Raw genomic sequence first — 19879 nt, forward strand, 5'->3', positions numbered from 1 at the left:
TTCAATTTTCTTATAAATGTGGTAAATTCCTACGTAAGGAACCTTCCTTTTTAAGAAACCGTTTGGTTTTTTTTTGTTTCAGACTTGTCGTTCCTGAGATTAACTGACGGCCAAGCAACAACTTTCTTTTTAGGCTTCACTTTGGCGCTTCCTGGACATCATTTAAAAATTAAAAAAAAGTTTTTTGATGTAAAAACATGCATAAATATAATTTAAAAAGTTTGATATCTTTATCTTATAAAAGAGCTGAGCAAAAAATTCTTGAAAATACAGGGTTTTTTACCTTCTAATTAGGATTAGTACCTTAAAATAAAAAAAATTTTACTTATATAATTAGCATTAAAATAACTTATGCAATCATTAATATTTATTATTTCGTGTAAACAAATAATTGTTTTCTTCAATATGCAAACGTCGCGTGTGTATACTGTTAGTTTGCGACAGAAATATTTAAATTTACTTAGTTCCTTAAATTCAGAGCTATCAACGCATGTGAAATTTAAAAAGTAAAAGTACCTTTATTGAATATCTTACAATTTTATTTCACTTATTTTTAATTCTATCGCTTCTGCCTTTTCGAACTTTTCTTGTTACTCTTAAAACTCTTGGTCCTTTTCCCTTTTTTGCCGAAACGAGGACCAGAAAATCGTTGGTTCTTTTTACTCTCCCAATTTAATTGTTTGAAACCGGCTCCATCGACTGTGCTCATCGAATTGCTTCCTCCGTGTTTAATTTTTGAATTTCCCTGTTCTTCCAGCATTTCAGCGAACTTCTCAGCTGACATGAAAACATTCTCGTCTTTCGATTTTTTCTTACTGGACTTTCCAGTTTTCTTTATTGACGCGAGTTCTTCCCGAAGAGTATCCTCGTCGTCGCCTTCGTCACTGAAATCCATGTCACTTAAATCATCGTCCATACCTTCCAAATCTACGTCGCTCAAATCTTCCATTTCTTCATCTTCCAAGCCTTCTTCGAAGTCGTCACCTTCTTCAAAATCATCTTCGTCCAGATCGCCTTCTATACTTTCACCATCATCTTCTTCTTCGTCGTCTTCATCATCGGAAGATTTACCTGTAAAAGTTTTTGAAAATAGCCTTTGAAATACTTTTTAATTTTTAAAGATTTCAAATAGTACATTTTGAAATTGCATACTGCAGAGTTACAACTGATTTTTAAACACAAATGGTAAAAAATGACACTCCAGGCTTCACAGACCAGTCCCTATATTCAGTCAAGGTCCTTGGGGTACCCTATTTTTAAAATTTGCGCCCTATTTACTCCCAAGAGTCAGCCATCTTGAAAAACCAAAAATAAGGAAATTTTTGTAAGTCACTTTTCTTTCAATAAATTGACTCATGGGTTAATCAACATTTAACGCAGTTCTATATCTATTTCTGAATTGTTCAGAATCCTTTTGATATATTTCAGGGTATTTTTAAAGATTCCAGAAAATTTTTGATACATTTCAATAATTTGAAGAGATTTTGGGGTATTTATCAAACTTCTAAGGCATTTTAAGAGCTGTTAATTTGAAAGATTTTAGGGAATTTAAATATATTCGAAGGGATTTCAAAGCGCTTGAAATATTTTAGGATGAGGATTTAAAAAATTGCAAGGGGTTTCAAGATACTTGAAGGAAATTGCAATATTTTAGGTTATTTCAAAAGATTAAAAAGAAATTTTTAATTGGTTGCAGTAATTAAACGGGATTTTAAAGGATTTGAAATATATTAGGGTATTTCAAAACATTCCCAGGCATTTTCAAGAGATTTAAATAATTTTAGAAATTTAATATTTTAATTTATTTCGAAGAATTTATTCACAATAAGTGAATTTTTTTTAATTGAATTCTTCTAAACGCACTCAATTTTAATCAATTCAATGGTTTTTTCAAAGTTTTTGTTTAATTCATTTTAAAGTCTTCCAAACTCACTATAAATCCGTAGGAATTTCATCAAATTCTTTTGAATGCCATTTTAATTTTTCTAAACTCATTTCAAACTTACCGAACTCAATGAATTTGTTCATATTTTTATATTGTTTGAGTTCACTTCATTGTTTTATAAATTCAGTTTTATTTTTGCCGAATTCATCTTGTTTCTCTTAAATTTCTCTAAATTCACTTAAATTTTACTGAAATAAATGGATTTTTTTTTATTTTAAACATTTTTTCCAATTCACTTGAATTGAAATGTAGACCTTAGTCACTTTTTGGTAAGAAATTAGTAGGGTTTCAAAGATTTGAAAAGATTTTCAAATATTTTTGCATTTCATTTGGAATTCGCCCTGAATTCTTACTAATTTATCCTGGATTCTTTTATATTCTTTTGAATTTTTCTAAATTCACTCGATTTTACTCAATTCAAAGAACTTTTTAAATTTTTGATTCATTTTAAGTCTTAAACTTGTCTGAAGTCTTTAGAAATTTCATAAGATTCTTTGGAACGCCCTTTTCACTTTTATAAATTCATTTAAAACTTACTGATTGTTTTGAATTCACTTGATTTTTTTAAAATCCAGTTCGCTTTTTTATGAATTAGATCGAATTCTTCTTGTTTTCCTTAAATTCATCTAAATTCACTCAAATTTTGCGGAAATAATTTTTTCTCGATTTTTCCCATTCTTTTAAATTTATTTTAATTCTTTTTAATTGTATTGTAGTCATTAGTCAGTTTATGGTTCAACATTAGTAGAGTTTCAAAAACTTTAAATTATTATTTTTTATTCACGCTGAATTCTTTTTAATTCCTTGGAATACACTTGATTTTTTTTATTCTTTTGAATTCTTCTAAATTTATTAAATTATGCTAAATTCAATTAAGTTTTTCCATATTTTCTAATTGTTTTTAACTCATTTGAATTCTTTTAATTCACCTTGAATTTTTATTAATTTCATCGAAATCTTTTCGTTTACCTTAAATTCCTCTAAATGCATTCCTATTTTACGGAAATCGATGGAATTTTTTTTATTCAAAATTTCTTTTCCCAATTCATTTGAATTCTGTTGAATTTAAATTTAAATGTTTTGAAACCTTATTAGTTTATCCTGAATTTGTTAAACTTTGCGTGCGGAAAAAGTACCCAATGAGCAGAGGTGACAGAGCTTTAGGGGGCACAGTGGGCAATGTCCCCCTCAGATATCGCCCAGGAAGGGGCAAATCATTAATATCCCCCCCCCCTGAAATCGAATAATTACATTTATCAGATCATTTGAATTTTTACAGAAATGTACCAGAAATATTTGTGAAATAATATCATATAAATACAATATTCTATGTGTGTGTATGTATGTGTGAAATGTTTAGAAAATAATTGAAATCTTTGTAAAATATTTAAAATATTTGATAATATTGGTGAAATTGTTTAAATACTTGCGAAATTTTTGCTAATATTTGTAAAAAAGTTTAATATCTTTGTGAAATTTTTGGAAAATAATTTAAATCTTTGTGAAATCTTGTAAATCTATCAAAATTCTTTGCGAAATATCCAGTACTTTTACGAAATGTTTGGAAAATCATTGAAATCCTTTGAAAATATTTTGTAAATATTTGATATATTTTGGAAATGGTTGAAATCTTTGTGAAATCATTTAAGTCTTTGTGAAATCTTTTTAAAATATTCAAAATCTTTGCGAAATATTTGAAATCTTTGTGAAATCCATAGAAAATCACTGAAATCTTTGAAATATTTGTGAAATTCTTCAAATCTTTGCAAAACATTTGAAATCTTTGGGAAATCTTTGAAATCTTTAGGAAATCTTTGGAAAAGCATTGAAGTCTGTGACATTTAAATATATACGATAACTTTGCGATATTTTTTTAATCTTTGGGAAATCATTCTAATATTTGTGACATCTTTCTGAACTCTTTACGAAATATTTGGTAATATTTGTAAAAGTATTAAAATCTTTGGGAAATCATTGATCTCTTTGTAAAATCTTTTGAATCCAGGCAAAATGTTTGGGAAATACTTAAAACCTTTGACATCTTTGGGAAACCATTGAAATATTTGGAAATACTTGCGAAAAAATGCTTGAAATTTTGGAAATATTTGTGAAATTATTGAAATCTTTGGGAAAGCTTTGATGCCTTTGTAAATTCTTTTAAATCTCTCCAAAATCTTTGCGAAATATTTGATGTCTTTTGGAAATCATTTATGTCTTTGTAAAATATTTCAAATCTCTCCGAAATTGTTACGAAATAATTTAAATTTTTTTGAAATCTTTGAAATCTTTAAGAAATAATTGAAATCTTTGTCAAACCTTTCTGCAATCTTTAGAAACCTTTGAGAAATATTTGAAATATTTTTTTAATATTTGGTAATATTTGTGAAATTTTTTAAATCTTTGTGAAATTTTTGGCAATATGAATTTTATACCCGTATTTGTTATTATTTACTATTTATCGTTATTTCTGTCCAATTTGCATTTAGTATAATATTATTATGCTATGTACAATAGGGTGGTCAAAAAATGCGTGGAAAAATTTTTTTGCATCACTTTTTTGAGTTTCATACCCCTAACACACCCCCACGAGTACCTGAAAACTATCCTTAAAACAAAAAATGTTAATTCTTCTTTAAATCGACCTTTTGAGCACTGTATTCCGGTCTATTATTTACTTAAAATTATTAATATTGGTCCAGTGGAATATTTATTATCATAGGTTAATTAATTATTAATTATTGAAACAAATTGAATGTGTTTAAATAATTTTTTCTTCGAAAATTCGTTTTTTTCTCCTACAAATTTTCACTATTAGTCTAGTACAATATTTATTAACATTGGTTAAATATTTTTTATTGCTTAAACAAATGTAATTTGCTTAAACAATTTGTTTTAAAAATTCGTTTTCTTTCCTTAAAAATTATTACTGTTTGTCTAGTGGAATATTTATTAACACTAATTCAGTAATTTTCCATTGTTTAAACAAATGGAATTTGTTTTAATAATTTTAATATTAAAAAATATTAATATTTCTTCAGTGGAATATTTATCAACATTGCTTAATTAATTTTTTTGAATGAAAATTGTTACTTAAATAATACTGATAAATTAATTATTATTAAATTATTATTCAGTAATTAATTATTGCTGATGAATATTCTACTAGACCCACAGTAATAATTTTTATTTTTAAAAAATTCGAAAGGAAATTATTTTAAAAAATTCCATTTGTTCAAATAGTTGAAAATTAATGAACTAAAGTTTATAAATATTCCACTAGACCAATGGTAATGATTTTTAGGGAAAAAACGAATTAAAAAAAATTATTTAAACATATTTCATTAGTTTAAACAATTAAAAATTAATGAACTAATGCTATTAAATATTCCTGTAGACTAATAGAAATGATTTTAAGGAAAAAAAAAACAAATTTTCGAAAAAAAAATTATTTAAACAAATTCCATTTGTTTATTAATTTATGATAATAAATATTCCACTAGACCAATATTAATAATTTTAAGTAAAAAATAGACCGGAATACAGTGCTCAAAAGGTCGATTTAAAGAAGAATTAACATTTTTTGTTTTAAGAGTAGTTTTCAAGTACTCGGGGGGTGTGTAGGGGTGTCAAATCCATGTGTCTAATATATGAAACTCTTGGTTGGATAATTCTCTACATGCCCCCATACTCTCCCGTCACATTTTTCAAACCCTAAAAAATTATTCCAAAAACTCAAAAACGTGATTTTTCCCCATGCAGTTTACATGGGAAACTTCAAGTCAAACCCAGAATAAAAAAATTAAAAATCAGGGGATTTATTTTTTCGGATTTGGAAAAAAATGGGGGTGGGGCATTGTTGCCCTCTAAAACAAAAAAGGGTTTTTGAGCCACTCTTATGTACAAATTGTGCAATTCAATATTATAAGTTTATGCTCCTGTCTATTTTATCGCATAGGCGCACTGTTGAGGCCTGGAATCCATCATATCTTATATTAAATACCTTGTAAACCCTTTGATAACAGAAGAAAGAAACTGGTTTATAACCTATTTTCTTGGATACGTACCTGTTTTCTTACTCTTTGCCATTGACGTATCAATATTACCGGCGATATCAAAATCTCCTAAATCTTTATCTTTGGCGAGACCATCCAACATAGCATTGAAATCTTCACTTGTAACACTCTCGTTGTCACCATCGTCATCGTCCTCGACCGTTCCTCTCGTTTCTTTCCTCCTCTTCAAAAACTGATACAGAAACAGTTCGTCTACTGGAATTCTGTCTTCTCTTTCATTCAAATACGCTTCACTGTCGACAGGAACAGCGCGCACGCCTTGAGGAACGTAACCAGCACGTTGAGCGAGTGGATCACCCTTTCTCGTCACAGATTTGCTTTCCAATTTCTTTGGGTTCTTGTAAACATACCGATCCAAGAATCGAATCAAGTTCAAATCTGCCAGTGGATCGCCAGTATAATCTATCGTTTTTCCTGCAAACAAGAAATACATGTTTTCGAATTATTCTGCTCTTGAAATTTTTGGACTTTAAGGACTTTTAAATAGGGTTGTTTCCAAAGTCCGATATAATTTTTCCAATAAATGAATCATATAACATATAAAATTCTAATTTTAAAATTTTTTGTCGGTGTCTGTCTGTCTGTATGTATAGTTACCTGAATGTTGTAGCTACGCTAACTTTCGAAGAATTTGTCCCATCGAGTCTGCATCTCATACACTTCTGAAGGTCCCCAAAATGAAGGTTGAGTTCGTTAATCGGACATTTCCAACCAAAATTGAAAAATTAAGAGCATTTTCAAAATTTGGAAATTTTTTTTTCTTAAAATTGTATAAATGTGTGTCAAAGTTAGGTGGGTAAAAGACTTGCAAATTATCTAAATAAAATTTTTTATTGTGATGAAAATTAGAAAAGTTATATACTTTTCAAAAAATAGAAAAAAAATTTTGTCATAGATCCAAAAATTTCATTCAAAATTTTCACTAGATACCAAATATATTTAAAAACTATTCTAGCCGAATTTTTCGATTAGCCCACAATTTAAAAAATCTGTCCGCTTTGCGGACACATTCTCGTAGCAAGCTGCGCGCGCGGCTCGCTTCGCTCGCTAGTTTGAGCGTGACTTTTCAGTCTCGCGCTTCGCGCTGAATAGTATATTTATCTCGCGCTGAACCTGTTTTCTTTAATTTGACATTAAAGAAGGTTCTCAAAGCACCTACAGCCTTGACGATTACATTCTCATTGCCATAATCGCGCTTCGCGCTCTACTGTTAGATTATGCAGGCTGTAATTTTTAAAAATGTGTGCTAATCGAAACATTCGGCTAGAATAGTTTGAAATGTATTTGGTATCTACTGAAAATTTTGAATAAAATTTTTGGATTTATGGAAAAAATAATTTTTTCAATTTTTTGAAAATTTTCGAAAAGTATATAACTTTACCAATTTTCATGAAAATTAAACATTTTATTTGGATAATTTGCAAGTCTTTGACACATCTATGAGAAAATTTGACAAAAATTTGTATAAGTTAAAAGAAAATTGAAAATTTTGAAAATGCTATAATTTTTTTAATTTTTGGCTAATCGAAATATTCGGGTAGAATAGTTTTGAAATATATTTGGTATCTGGTGAAAATTTTGAATGAAATTTTTGGATCTATAAAAAAAATCATTTTTTTCTATTTTTAGAAAATTTTCAAATTTTTAAAAGTATATAACTTCTAATTTTCATCAAAATAAAAAATTTTATTTACATAAATTGCAAGTCTTTTACCCACCTATAAGAAGCTTTGACAACAATTTCTAAAATTTCAACAACAAAAATTTCAAAATTTTGAAAATGCTCTCAATTTTTTAATTTTGGTTCGAAATATCTGATTATTTTGGGGACCTTCAGAAGTGCATCAAATGCGGACGCGATTGGACAAAGCGATTGGACCAACGCCAATGAAATTTTATGGTTTTCGGATTCTGTGAGTGCCGAAACATAAAAATCCGTTTAAAATCAGAGATTGAAAATTTGGACGATTGCATTACATATATACATATATCTTTGAAAATTCCTTTAAAAATGATATAATCTTCGATATTTTAAAATACCCTAAAAGCTTTGAAATTCCTTGAATTCTGTTAAAATCCTGTGAAACCCCTAAAAAACTATCCTTTTTTTAAGTCCCTTGATATCTATATAAAAATTCCTTAGTATCCTATGGAATCTTTTTGCTTCATTTCAAATCCTTTGAATCCGCGAGATACTGTAAAATTTCTTGAAATCTTACGAAATCACTTCGAATTCCTTAAAAAATTATATAATATTACGAAGTTATTTAAATTCTCGTAATTTAAATGAAATTAAATTCTATTTAAAGTCTCTTTAAATTCCTCGGAATCTTTTAAAATGCACTATATATTTTTAAATCCTTCGAGATTCTTAAAATCCCTTAAATCTTGTATAATCTCTATACTAGAAATCTTTTGAAAACCCGTACAATATCTTGAAATTTTAAATATCTTCTAATATTTCTTTAACCGTCAAACAGTACACTGGTACGAATTCGCACCGTCGTTTTTGAAAAGTTGGTAGCATTTGATCATAGACAGCTGTACGGAATTATCGCCACCGCGACAAATATTTCTGAACCCCAAGGTTTCAGGCCCAAGTCCTGTTAGTTCCAGTTTCATTGATCTCTCCGAGATAGAAGGACGAGCAAATCGAATGAGTGCGAATCAACACCTGTGTACCTTTTACGTGCGGTAAAGTTTGGCGAGCTGGAATTTCTAAATATTGTTCTCAAGTAGAGGAGTTTTGTTCGTTTGTTGAATGTAAGTATGTTTATGTACATTTATTTGTTATTTGTCAATTTTTCATGATAATTTCCTATAAATTTGGCAAAAATGTGATCTTTTTCCATTAGATGCATTGCAGATGCCCAATATGTATGCGAAGGAAGTGCGACGACCATCGTTCATCAATGTGCATCGAATGACAAAAATAACGCGAATAGTGAGCATTTCTTGTTGAAAAAATTCGAGAGAAATTCTAACTAAAAAAATTTTCATGTAATTGTTGCATTACTTTCAATTCTCTTCCTTCATAACTGTAAATCATGTATTTGAAAACACCCCAACTTTGACCTAGCGGGAAAAATACTAGATACACATTCTCGGCATAAACAATATTTTTTCATGATTGTGTGTTCCTTTAACTGCCAAATCCAGCAAAGTTTAATTAATTTGAATAAAATTCGAAGAAATGGCGAATTTTTTCCAAAAAAGTTATTTTTAAAAAAAGATGCTTTATTTATAACAAATTATCATGGGTAAAATTAATGATTATCCCAATTTCTATAGGAACAATAGATTTAGCAGGAAATTTCACACAAAAAACATGTGTTTAACATTTTTCTAGTCTCAATCTTTTTTATATTCGAAGTTGAAAATGCAAAAGCTAGATTCGCACCAGGGTACCTTTAGTAGGGGCCAGAAAGTAGTGTACCGTTTGAGGGATAAAAATGTTTAAATCTTTAAAATCCTAGGAGACCCCATAAAATCCCTTAATATTTAATCCAGTTTCGTTTACCCTCTAAAAATCTCTGACAATTCCTTAAAATCCATTCAAATCCTTTGACACCCATTTCAAATTCCTTGAAATCTTTGAAGTCCTTAGAGATTCTACAAAATGTCTTAGGTTCGTTCAAATTCCTTGAAATACTTTGAAATCGCATATATTATCTTGAAATATGTAGTATATCTTTAAAATTCTTTAAAAATTTGGAAATTGTTTGGAAATTCGATTTTTGATATCTTATCTCAACCAATCAGTGATAAAAAATAGTTGCATTAGCGAGAAATTTTAGAAAATAGTAGCACTAGTCTAATTTTTTTCTAAAATAGTAATAAAATAATTCCATCATTTAAAGAAGTTCCTGCATAAAGATTTCAGGAAGTCTTGGGCACTATTTTTCATGTTATCAACCTCTCATTCCATTTGAATATTTCATGTGGATATTAAAATTAAATATGAATTTTAGAATAATTTTAGTAGAGAGTGATCATTTGATCAACCCGCTGTTTAAATTTGAGTATTGTATGTGGTTATTAAATTTAAATCCTTTGAAATACTGAAAAAATAGATATAATTTTATTTTATTCTAATTTTGATAATTACCTTCCATTATATTTTGTGCAAAAAGTGCTACACTTGGATGAAAATGATTCGATAGTGCAAAAAGCTCATAACAGAAAGTGTTATTTGCTCCCGAGCCAAGTGGATTTCGACAAAACGGATCGTATTCTTTATCAGGATTGAATTCCTCCTTAATTTTAGGTTCTTCTTTAATTTCTATGACTTCTTCCTTCTTGGAAACGGGTTTAGAAAAAGGATCTGTAGTAACATTTGATAATACTATATTACTATCCTCTTCAAGTCTTTTCTTTTCCCTTTCTATCCTTTCATTTTCCTCATCACTGTCGGATTCTTCCTTCTCTTCCAAAATTGTTTCAGTTTCAATTTTAACTTCATGTTCGAAACGTGCAAGAATCTGTTTGGTATCTTTCCTTGATTTCAAAACTTGGGATACAACGTAAAGTGTCGCACAAGCCATGTTGGCAGGGTAGTAGAGAGTAACTTGGAAAATTCTTTTTATGTAAGCCTGCAAGCGAATTACGCTATGATCATTTCGCAAAACACGATATAATAAATTCAGAAAGATGGCTCGTTTATTTGCTATTCCGATTTGAGGATCTACGAGTTTTCTGTAAAAAGTGGAGTAAAATCTGTTCAGCTGCACTTGATTCTTACCAACGACCTGAAATGGTTTGAAGATATTTATTAGATTTATTTTGGAATTTTTTCTATTTAATGTCAGTACAATATTACAAGGTTATTTAAATTCAGACTGTCTAGCAAAACTTCGTGTTCAAAATCGTTTTCGAATTTCCCGAATCGAAATTAACGTCTTTCCCGTTTTTTTGTTTGCATACGTGTTTCATTTTTGCTCTTTATTATTGATTACAAAATTAGTAAACGATACTAGAAAAATAAAAAAATTCTTTAATTGGGATAGATAAGATGTCACCAAAAGGGCCGATTTATGATAAGTTTTAAAGAAAATACCTTGAAATAAAAATTGAGAACATCATGTCAATCAGAAAAATAAGATATTTATTACTTCTAATGTAAAATTTGAAGCGAGCCAGGATGAACGTTTCAAGGAGCAAACAAAAATTTATTTATTTTACCATCTAAATTAAATGATTGATTCTGGAGCTTGTGAAAAAAGTGTTTATGAAACGTGCAAAAATATAACAAAATTAAAACAAAAAAATTAATTAGAAAAACTTCCACGATATGGCGATATGTGCGTTGAGCAAAAATATTGCAGCAATTATTAAAACAAATACTATCACAAATAAAAGTAAAAATTTGAAGAAAAAAAACTGCTAATTAACAATTTTTCAGAACAAATAAACACAAAAACATGAAATCAATTTGATGGAAATTGACTTTTTCGACCTTTTCGAATTTTGATTTTTTACCCTAAAACTAATCATTTTGAAACGTGTTAGCCGTTGCACCCGAAAATCCCGGGAAATAATAGTGAATTTACTTTTTGACCGGGTATTTTACAAATGTTTCGAAGAAAAATCTATGTAATCATTTGAAATATCGTAAATTTCATACAACATTATATAAATGAAATTTTAAATAAATCTGATGTCAGGTTTTTAAAAATGTTAGGTTCAATTGTTAACTTTTTAAATTATGAAATCATTCAAGTTCATAATACGTAATCCTAAAATCTTAAGTTTAAAAATTTTCTATTTCAAGTCTTCATTTTCAAGTGTATTTTTGTAACAATTTTTAAGTTGACTAACTGCAATTCAAGTATTAAAAATTGAAAAGTTGATTTTAGAAGATCATTTTGAATCTGTAGGAATTAAAAAATGTATAGAATTTAGCGTTAAAAATAAAATGTTTCAATACAGAAGCTTTAGTATTTAAACATTCGACTGAAACTTTATGAACTATTTTCAGTTTCAAAATAACTTGAAATAAATACTTTCGATTGATTCACAATTAATGCTTTAATTAAATTTTAAATCCTCCGCTCAAATATTATTTCAGTCTAAAATATTCCATTTTTTAGCCATGGCAACTTAAATTGTTTTAATTAAACAAAAACGTTGTTTAATATTTTAAAATATTGACTTTTTATTTAAAATGAGCCATTAAAAATAACAAATTCAAAACCAATTTGCAATTAAATTGTTTCAAATAGGAAGCCTTGATTCTTTAAAATTTCAAAGAACTAAATTTAAACTTTAATAATCAGAATTTGAACTTTTTCAATTTGTTAAACTTTTAATTTGCAAATAATATTTTACAATTTGAATGTATAAATAATAACTGAACAATTATTTAATTCAAAGGAATTAAAATTAAAATAATTTAAATTCTAGTTAAAAAAAGTGTTTACTTTTAAATAATGAATTTAAAAGTTTCCAATTATTAATATTTCTAAAAAATTTTTAAACATAATAAAAACTGAGCTGCAAATTAAAGCACTCAGAGTGAAACTCTTGAATTTTTAACATTAAAAATTTAAGTTTTAAAGTTTTTTCATTCAAAAATATTATATTTAAATGCTCAATAATTTACACGTATAAATGGAAGTTACTAATTAAAGAATCAATCAATAAATACACTTTTATTAAATTATATCATTTGAAGTATTTTTAAGCTAGTAACATTGAAAATTGAACGATTACATTTTTTTTGTAAACTGAACATTTCTTAAATTTAAAGTTAAATTTTTTTCAATTTAAATACTAGTTTAAAAATACTTAAAATGCTTTCAAATTTTATATTAAGAACTTGAAACATCTACATGTTGTTTTACATTTTTTTAATTTTTATTCGTTTTTTTTAATTTTTCAGAACTTCTAAAGGTCTTTTTAAATGATTCGAACTTTTTATAAAATTGTTCCTACCAATTTTTTAAAAATCCTGCCAAATAAAAAATTTGCCTAACAATTTTCCACATTAATTGTTGATAGTTTTTTCAATCTTTTTAAATGTCTTTAAATATTCGCTTAAAATTAATTTTTCAAAATAAAAAATCATTTTAAATTTTCCAAGGAAATGTTTTTTATTCTTCTGAGGGCTTTCGAAATTCTTAAAAAGCTTCTAAATTTTTTGTTCGAAATTTGTCAGTAAACGTAGAAATTTCGTTTAAATTGTTTGAATTAATGTCAAATTTTTTATTATTTTGAATTTTTTGAAACAATTAAAATTGTAACGTTAAAAGTTTACTTTTAAATATTCAATATATAATTACTAATTTTAAATAAACAGTCAGATATTTCTAAATATGAAGTAATTGTTGTTTTCCCAAACAAAAAATTTCAAATTGAATGGTTTAAAAATGGAATTTTTTTAGACTGAAATAATATTTGAAGTTTAAAAAAAGCCCTTAATTATGAATATATTAATTTGGAGATAATTTAAAATTAATAATAGTATATAAAGGTTCAATCGGGCGTTTAAATTTGTTTAACGAATAAGATTTTCCAATGGAAATAGATTAATTTTTAACGTTAAAATCTGCAAATTCTAAAATTGTGAACTGCTCCGAATCGTCTTGTAAAATCAATTATTATTTACATTTTAAGTTTTAAAGTACAGTTCAATTTCAAGAATAATTAATTAATTTATATTCACAGTTAAGCAAATAAAAATGTTTTTTATCCAAAATCTTCTAATTTTTAATTGTTTCAATATTTAAAACTGCATTTTTAAACTCTTCAAATTAAAATGTAAGCTTAAAAATTGAAGTCTAAAATGGAGAATATTAAAGTGAAAGATATTCCAATTAAGCATATAATAAATATAATAAATGAAAAAAGATAACAATTCAACTAAATAATTTTATAATCATTTTAGGTAGAAAATAAACATTTCTATTTAAATTTCCGATCACATATTTCCCAAATCAGCTCACGAATTCCCGCCATTTTCTCATATTTTTCCTAGTGCCAAAAATTCCCGGATCGTTAGACGCTCTGAAATTTCAAATAATTATTTTTAGAAGCTCTGATTAAATCCAACTTACTTGAAACAAAAGACTGAGCGCGTTTAATGAAACATTAAATGATCCAATATGCACAACTTTGTAAAGCGAATCAATATGATCATTTAACTTATCAGATTCGATTTTGGCGAATCGATAAGCCCGATTAACGCCAGTCAAAATCGCCGCCATCATTCTACTATCAGGTTCTCCTTTCTTCAAACTAGCTTTGAAGAATGCAAAATAAACGTCAATCAGAGAATTCGCAGTCTCAACATCATCTCGGTCCAGCACAAATTGCGTTAGCAAACAAATTGCATAATATTGAGCTCTTGGAGCTACATTATTCCTAAACAAAAGTTTCTCCACTTCACGAAGAACCACGACTTTCATATTAGAGTGCTCGAACAGTAATTTATTCAAACAGAAAATCACCTTTGAGGCAACTTTACTACTCGGATCACCGATTTTGTTCACGAGAAAATCCAGCAATTTGTGTTCCTGTTCTGAATTTCCCATCAAAAGATCATTCATAATTGCAACTGCCTTTTCTCGATTTGAATCGACAGTGTTGGATGCGATTTGCGACAGGCAAACAACAAATTTTTCGTATATTTCTCGGAGTTGATCTTCAAAATACCAATGAGCAAGTAGTTTGTTTTTGGAAATGAATGGAGTGCTTTTTTCTGCATTTTTTGAAACCCCTAATTTGTCGAGTTTGTCTAAATCTTGCTCTTCGAATTTTAGAAGTTTGAATTTCGGATGAAGCAAATCGGTGAGGAAGAGATCTCGAAGAGCTGCGACAATCATACCACATTGATTTTGCTTGGCTGCTCGTACTTGACCGACGAGTGATGTTAATCTTGTGAGATTATGTTTAGGACTGTCTTGTATTAAAACGACGCTGGCTGCTACTTTATCGGAACTTGTTCCTTGAGATAAGGCAGTTTTGAGCCAACCGTATTCTGAATTTTTGGATTTTGATTGTTTTAATTGAAAGGCGTTTGTCTCTGCTTCGAGATGTGTTTTTGCTTCGGCTTTTAAATCCATGACTGTGACTTCCGACTTTGAATGAGTACATATTGCTTGTGCCTTTGGGAACTCCTCGTACCATTTTTTATTTGTGGATGGTGTCAAATATTCAGCAATGGTTTTCATCTGAAATTTAAAACCAAATTATTTACTATATTTTTATACAAAGGCAAAAAGATCAAAACTTGGGGTTAAATCTTCGGTTTTGGTTTCAGGATAAATTGAAAGTTCTTACCACTTTTTTAGAACATGAAGTTTTAAAAAATTGGAAAGTTTGAAGTTAGATTATATTAGCCGGAGAATCATTTTAAATTCACTATTTTCTTCCTGTCAATTGTTAATTTTCCCGGTCAATTTCACGAAGTTCGAAAGATTTGAATGATTTCAAACGATTTTGAAAGCTTTCAAGAGATTTCTAAACATTTTAAAAGATAGAAGATTTGGAAAGAAAGAAGATTTGGAATAGGGAATTTGGGAAAAGAATGATATTTCTGAGTTTTAACTTCAGATTATTTTTTGTCATAAAAATTAAAATTCTGATCTCGAACAGAGAATTTTGTACAAGAATTATAATTCTGAATTTTTTTAATTTTCTACTTATAAATCAGAATTAAAATTCTTTTTTTAAATTCCCGTTCCATGTCATAAGTTCTCCGTCCCCACTCAAAAGAATAATTTCTTAAGATAACCAAATAAATATTAAATTTATTTAAAAAAATTCTTTATTCCAAATTAGAATTATATTTATCCACAAAATTGTCTATTATAAGTCAAAATTATAGAAACTCCCTTTTTCTGAAATTTTGGAAGAGGAAAGTTTAAAGTTCTGATATATTTTTAATTGAAAAAAAAGAATGTTTAAATTCGTTTTTATAAATACCCTTTTCATAAATTAGAATTCAAATTATTTTCGCACCATGTAAAAAATTACATGTACCACAACAAAAATTATAGTTACAATTTAGAAATATGGTAACTCCGTTTCTCCAAAATTTGTACGAGGGATGTTTCAAATTCTGACTTGGAACAGGGATTTTTTGCAAATCTCATCTTCTAAAATACCATGTCATTTCTATACCAAAACTCTCGTAACATGCAAAAATTCACTGTCCTAAAGTAAAAAATTCCCTGTCCCAAAGTAAAAAAATTATATTTCTTAACAAAATTGCAAGTTAAAAAGTCAAAACACAAATTACAAATAAAATTTTCCTAGTTAAATTAAAGAAGTACCGAAAATGATGTATAATTTCCTGAGGAAAGTTTTTAAAAATAAGTTTGCCTTTTTAAATTTTTTGCGGGAATAATGGGAATTCTCATTGGATCAGCACCAGAAGTAAACATTAGTCTGATTACCGGTTTTAGTGAAATTATAAGCATTTTGAACATCTTTTTGGGCCTTTTTTCATACTTTTTAAATACGTTTTATGAAATAAATGTGAAAATAGGTTAGGCTTATTATTAAAAAACATCTTTAAAACGTATGAAAAAAAGGTCCAAAATGTAAAATCTGGTTTTTTGCAAGCTGCCAGCTAGATACTTTTTTACTCAATGATACCATCATTCTAATTGGATTATCACTTTACAGGATATGAAGTTCAAAGGTCAGAGAGTTGTTTGAATAGTTTTCGATACTTTTTTTCTACATATTTTCTTCTAAGAAATAAAGTATTCAAAGGAATTTTTAAATGTACAAAATTTTAAAACAGAATATGCAATATTTGAAAAATATATTATCTAAATTTCATGCAACAACTCTATTCTTCGCGGAATTTCCATGTCCCAAAGTCAAAATTATATTTCTTTACTAAAATTCCCGGTTCCAAGTCAGGATAATTATTATACCTTATGGGAATTTTTGAAATACTTCTTTTATGTCTTCCTCCCGTCCTACCTCAGAATTATATTAAATCTTTTAGGAAATTTCCTGTCTCAAAGTCGAAATTATTATTCTTCACTGAAATCCCCTGTCTCAACATAAAATTGTAATTCTTTTAGAGTATTCAATATTAGAAGTTAGAATTGCACTTGATTCTTTTGAAAATTTGTCAATTCTAAATGACAATTATGATTGTTTTTAAAAACAAATTCCCTGTATCAACTCAGCATTATAGTAATAATATATAAGAAACCACTTTTAATTTTCATATTAGTACAGCAGAGAGAAAAATCCCGTTTATTAAATCACATTCACGGTAATTTCCCGGTGAACAAAATTCCCGGTTTTCCTGGTCAGCTACACCCTATATTATTATTAAACCAATAAATCCATTATATAAAAATATTTCAAGTATTTAAGGCGAGGGAGCTTCTAAAATTATAACGTAATATTTCACACTTCTAGCATTTAATCATTATAAAGCATATCGATCTTGGATTACTTTCGCATAAATTAAAAATTAAAACTTATTTATATCTTACCTTACATGTGACGTAAAAAATTGTAGGTTATCCTTTCGTGGAACCTTGCTAACATCTACAAAATTAAAAGTCTTTAGAACAGTTACAATTAAATCTGAAGGAGTAGAAACCACTAGTTTTTATTTCACACATAACTTATTTCTTTTTAATAACTGTTTACTGATAGAAATTCTGAAAACACACGTGGTAAAAACTTCACTTTCCACTTCCCTGCTGTTTCCCTTCATCCATCTGAAGTTAAAGTATTTTGACCACTTTTGACCACAGATCGATTTACGACGTCATGATGATTCACAAGCGCGCGTTATTCAAGCGTGTCAAGTAGATGATGACTGAAATACTGTGTGCTAAATACGAATAACGTTTTTTCTGCTGGATCTTCTTGAATTATTATTCCAAATTTACATTTTTAAATACTTAAAAAGTATGTAGCAAATGTATTTGATTGGAGTTCGAACATAGAAAAAAATAAACGAGGATTCTGCCAAATCGACGCTTTTTCCAGAAAGGCGGGCGGAACTAGAGAATGAATCACGATTTCCGGATCAAGTTCAAAGCAAAGGTCTTGAAAGTTCAAAAGCGGTTCACGTGGTGTTCAAATCCACGCAAATCTCTGGAAAATTTTTGCTGGCAAGTGGCAACTGCTGCCATCTGCAACGCATTGCATTGCCCCTTTCCATTTAAGTCTTTTGACGGCTTCGCTTTGCCGTTTGCCTCTTTTGCCTTTTCTCGTTCACACACGTGTCTGTGTGGCGAACGCTGCAGTTCTTTTTATCGCACAATAAAGGTAATTTCTCAAATTTGACTAGACCGATATAAAACATAAGAAAGTCGATCGCGTCGCCTTGTCACACGTGCGTTTTTGACAGCTGGACTAGCCTTATAGAGCCGTAATTTTCTCGCGGAAGGTGAATGTTGGCGGTAATCTCTTGTCTCAGCTGGAGGTCACACGGGCACATCTCTTTCTCGTTGTTTCACGATGCTTAGAAATTTTCGTACTCACGTTTCTGCGAATTATCTCAATTATATTGGCCTCGTGCACGTGCTGACAGATTCCTAACCTGTAATCTTACGTAACGGAGATATTAACGGACTCCAGCGGACGATGCTTATATGGCACATGTACGTTTAATAGTAAAGTTGACGTACTCTAGGGAAATTTGATCATTTCAGTCACAATGCCGTCCGATGCAAAGAAAAAGCAGCAACAGAAGAAGAAGGAGGCTGCAAAGGCTCGTCAATCTGGCAAGAAACCAACTACTTCGGGAAAAACGAACGAGGATGGCAAGGAAGAGAGTCCCGCTCCTGGAGAAACCCAGAATGGTACCAATGGATCACCTATGAGTGCCGAGGGTATGTCGAGAATTCAAGGCGCTTAAATATTTCCAATTTTTGTTTTCTCCAATGTTTATTTTACCGAATCTCATATGACCGAAATACAATTTATCATAATTTTTATTTCTTTGAATTTCAATTTTGAAATAGAATAATTTTTATTTTTGCGAAAAATCCTTTGCCCTAATTTTCATTTTTAAGAATTACTCTTTGATTTTTCTAAATAACCGTTTGTCATAATTTTAATTTTTAAGAATTATAATTGGTCATCATTTTTATTCTTCCAAATGTTCATTTAGTTTATTTTTATTTTACAGAATAATCATTTGCAATATTTTTGAGTTTTCTGAAAGTTTATTTAACATTAATAATAATTTTTATTCGTCCTAATTTCAACTTTGCAATAGAATTATTTTTATTTTTCCGAATAAGTTTTTGCCATAATTTTAATTTTTACGAATTATAATTGGACATCATTTGTATGGTTTCAAATATTTTTCCAAATTAGCATATGGCATCTTGTTTATTGTTCTGAATGATCATTTAACCAAATTTATATTTTTTTAAATTATCCTTTGCCATAATATTTTTATACAAAAATTTGTAGTCTTTAAATTATTTATTTATTATATTGGATATACTTAGGTTATTAAAAATCCATTCACGGCGAAATAAAAGAGGTCGAGAAAACATGAAATTGGTTTAATAAAAATTTTTATGTGTTTTAAATCGTTCTCATAATTAATAATGAAATCTTGATACTTATAAGTATAACTAAATATTTCCAAGATTTGCAATTTCGACCTTACTATAATTAGTACTTTGAATGTAAACAAAAAATATTCACGGGTGGGTAAAAGTCTTCGCACATCTCTTTTTGATGACTGATTAAGTTTTATTAATTTTAATTATTCCAGAACTAAAAAATGTTCTTTTTAAAGGGTTGTTTCCTCTCGAAATTCTGTATAAAATGGGCCCAGGGTGAAGTAAATTTATCTATTTTTTTTTTTAATTAGATATTGAAAAATTGTGTAAATTTCAATGTTTTCTGAAATTTTCAATAA

The 19879-nt window shown here is 28.4% G+C and overlaps 2 protein-coding genes across 3 annotated transcripts in view; one reads left to right on the forward strand and one right to left on the reverse strand.

Annotated features, from left to right (window-relative positions):
- Positions 1 to 498: 498 nt before the first annotated feature.
- Positions 499 to 18098, reverse strand: LOC117177477 (CCAAT/enhancer-binding protein zeta). 2 transcript variants are annotated; one of them, XM_033368200.1, is made up of 6 exons: positions 17664 to 18098; positions 17481 to 17535; positions 14073 to 15188; positions 10127 to 10766; positions 6010 to 6432; positions 499 to 1071 (listed from the first exon to the last, which is right to left on the reverse strand). In XM_033368200.1, exons 3-6 carry the CDS (start codon positions 15186 to 15188, stop codon positions 560 to 562), a joined length of 2691 nt encoding a protein of 896 aa, XP_033224091.1. In that variant the 5' UTR covers positions 17481 to 17535; positions 17664 to 18098; the 3' UTR covers positions 499 to 559. The 2 variants fall into 2 exon arrangements, with proteins under 2 accessions (XP_033224091.1, XP_033224090.1); XM_033368199.1 differs by having other exon boundaries at positions 17481 to 18098.
- Positions 18099 to 18125: 27 nt separating this feature from the next.
- LOC117177478 (ATP-binding cassette sub-family F member 2) overlaps positions 18126 to 19879 on the forward strand; it is a 29066-nt gene continuing 27312 nt past the window's right edge. The window contains exons 1-2 of the mRNA XM_033368201.1: positions 18126 to 18267; positions 18654 to 18833. Coding sequence (XP_033224092.1) covers positions 18659 to 18833 — 175 coding nt within the window. The 5' untranslated portion in view covers positions 18126 to 18267; positions 18654 to 18658. The remainder of the gene's footprint in view (positions 18268 to 18653; positions 18834 to 19879) is intronic.

Source organism: Belonocnema kinseyi, chromosome 7 (genome assembly GCF_010883055.1).
Source record: "Belonocnema kinseyi isolate 2016_QV_RU_SX_M_011 chromosome 7, B_treatae_v1, whole genome shotgun sequence".
NCBI classification, from domain to species: Eukaryota; Metazoa; Arthropoda; class Insecta; order Hymenoptera; family Cynipidae; genus Belonocnema; species Belonocnema kinseyi.

Coding starts and splice junctions, on each gene's coding strand:
- LOC117177477 (XM_033368200.1), bottom strand. CDS start 15,188: ATGAAAACCATTGCTGAATATTTGACACCATCCACAAATAAAAAATGG. Junction 6,433..10,126: donor TGCACAAAATATAATGGAAG/GTAATTATCAAA, acceptor TCTTGTTTGCAG/GAAAAACGATAGATTATACT. Junction 1,072..6,009: donor GGCAAAGAGTAAGAAAACAG/GTACGTATCCAA, acceptor AAACTTTTACAG/GTAAATCTTCCGATGATGAA.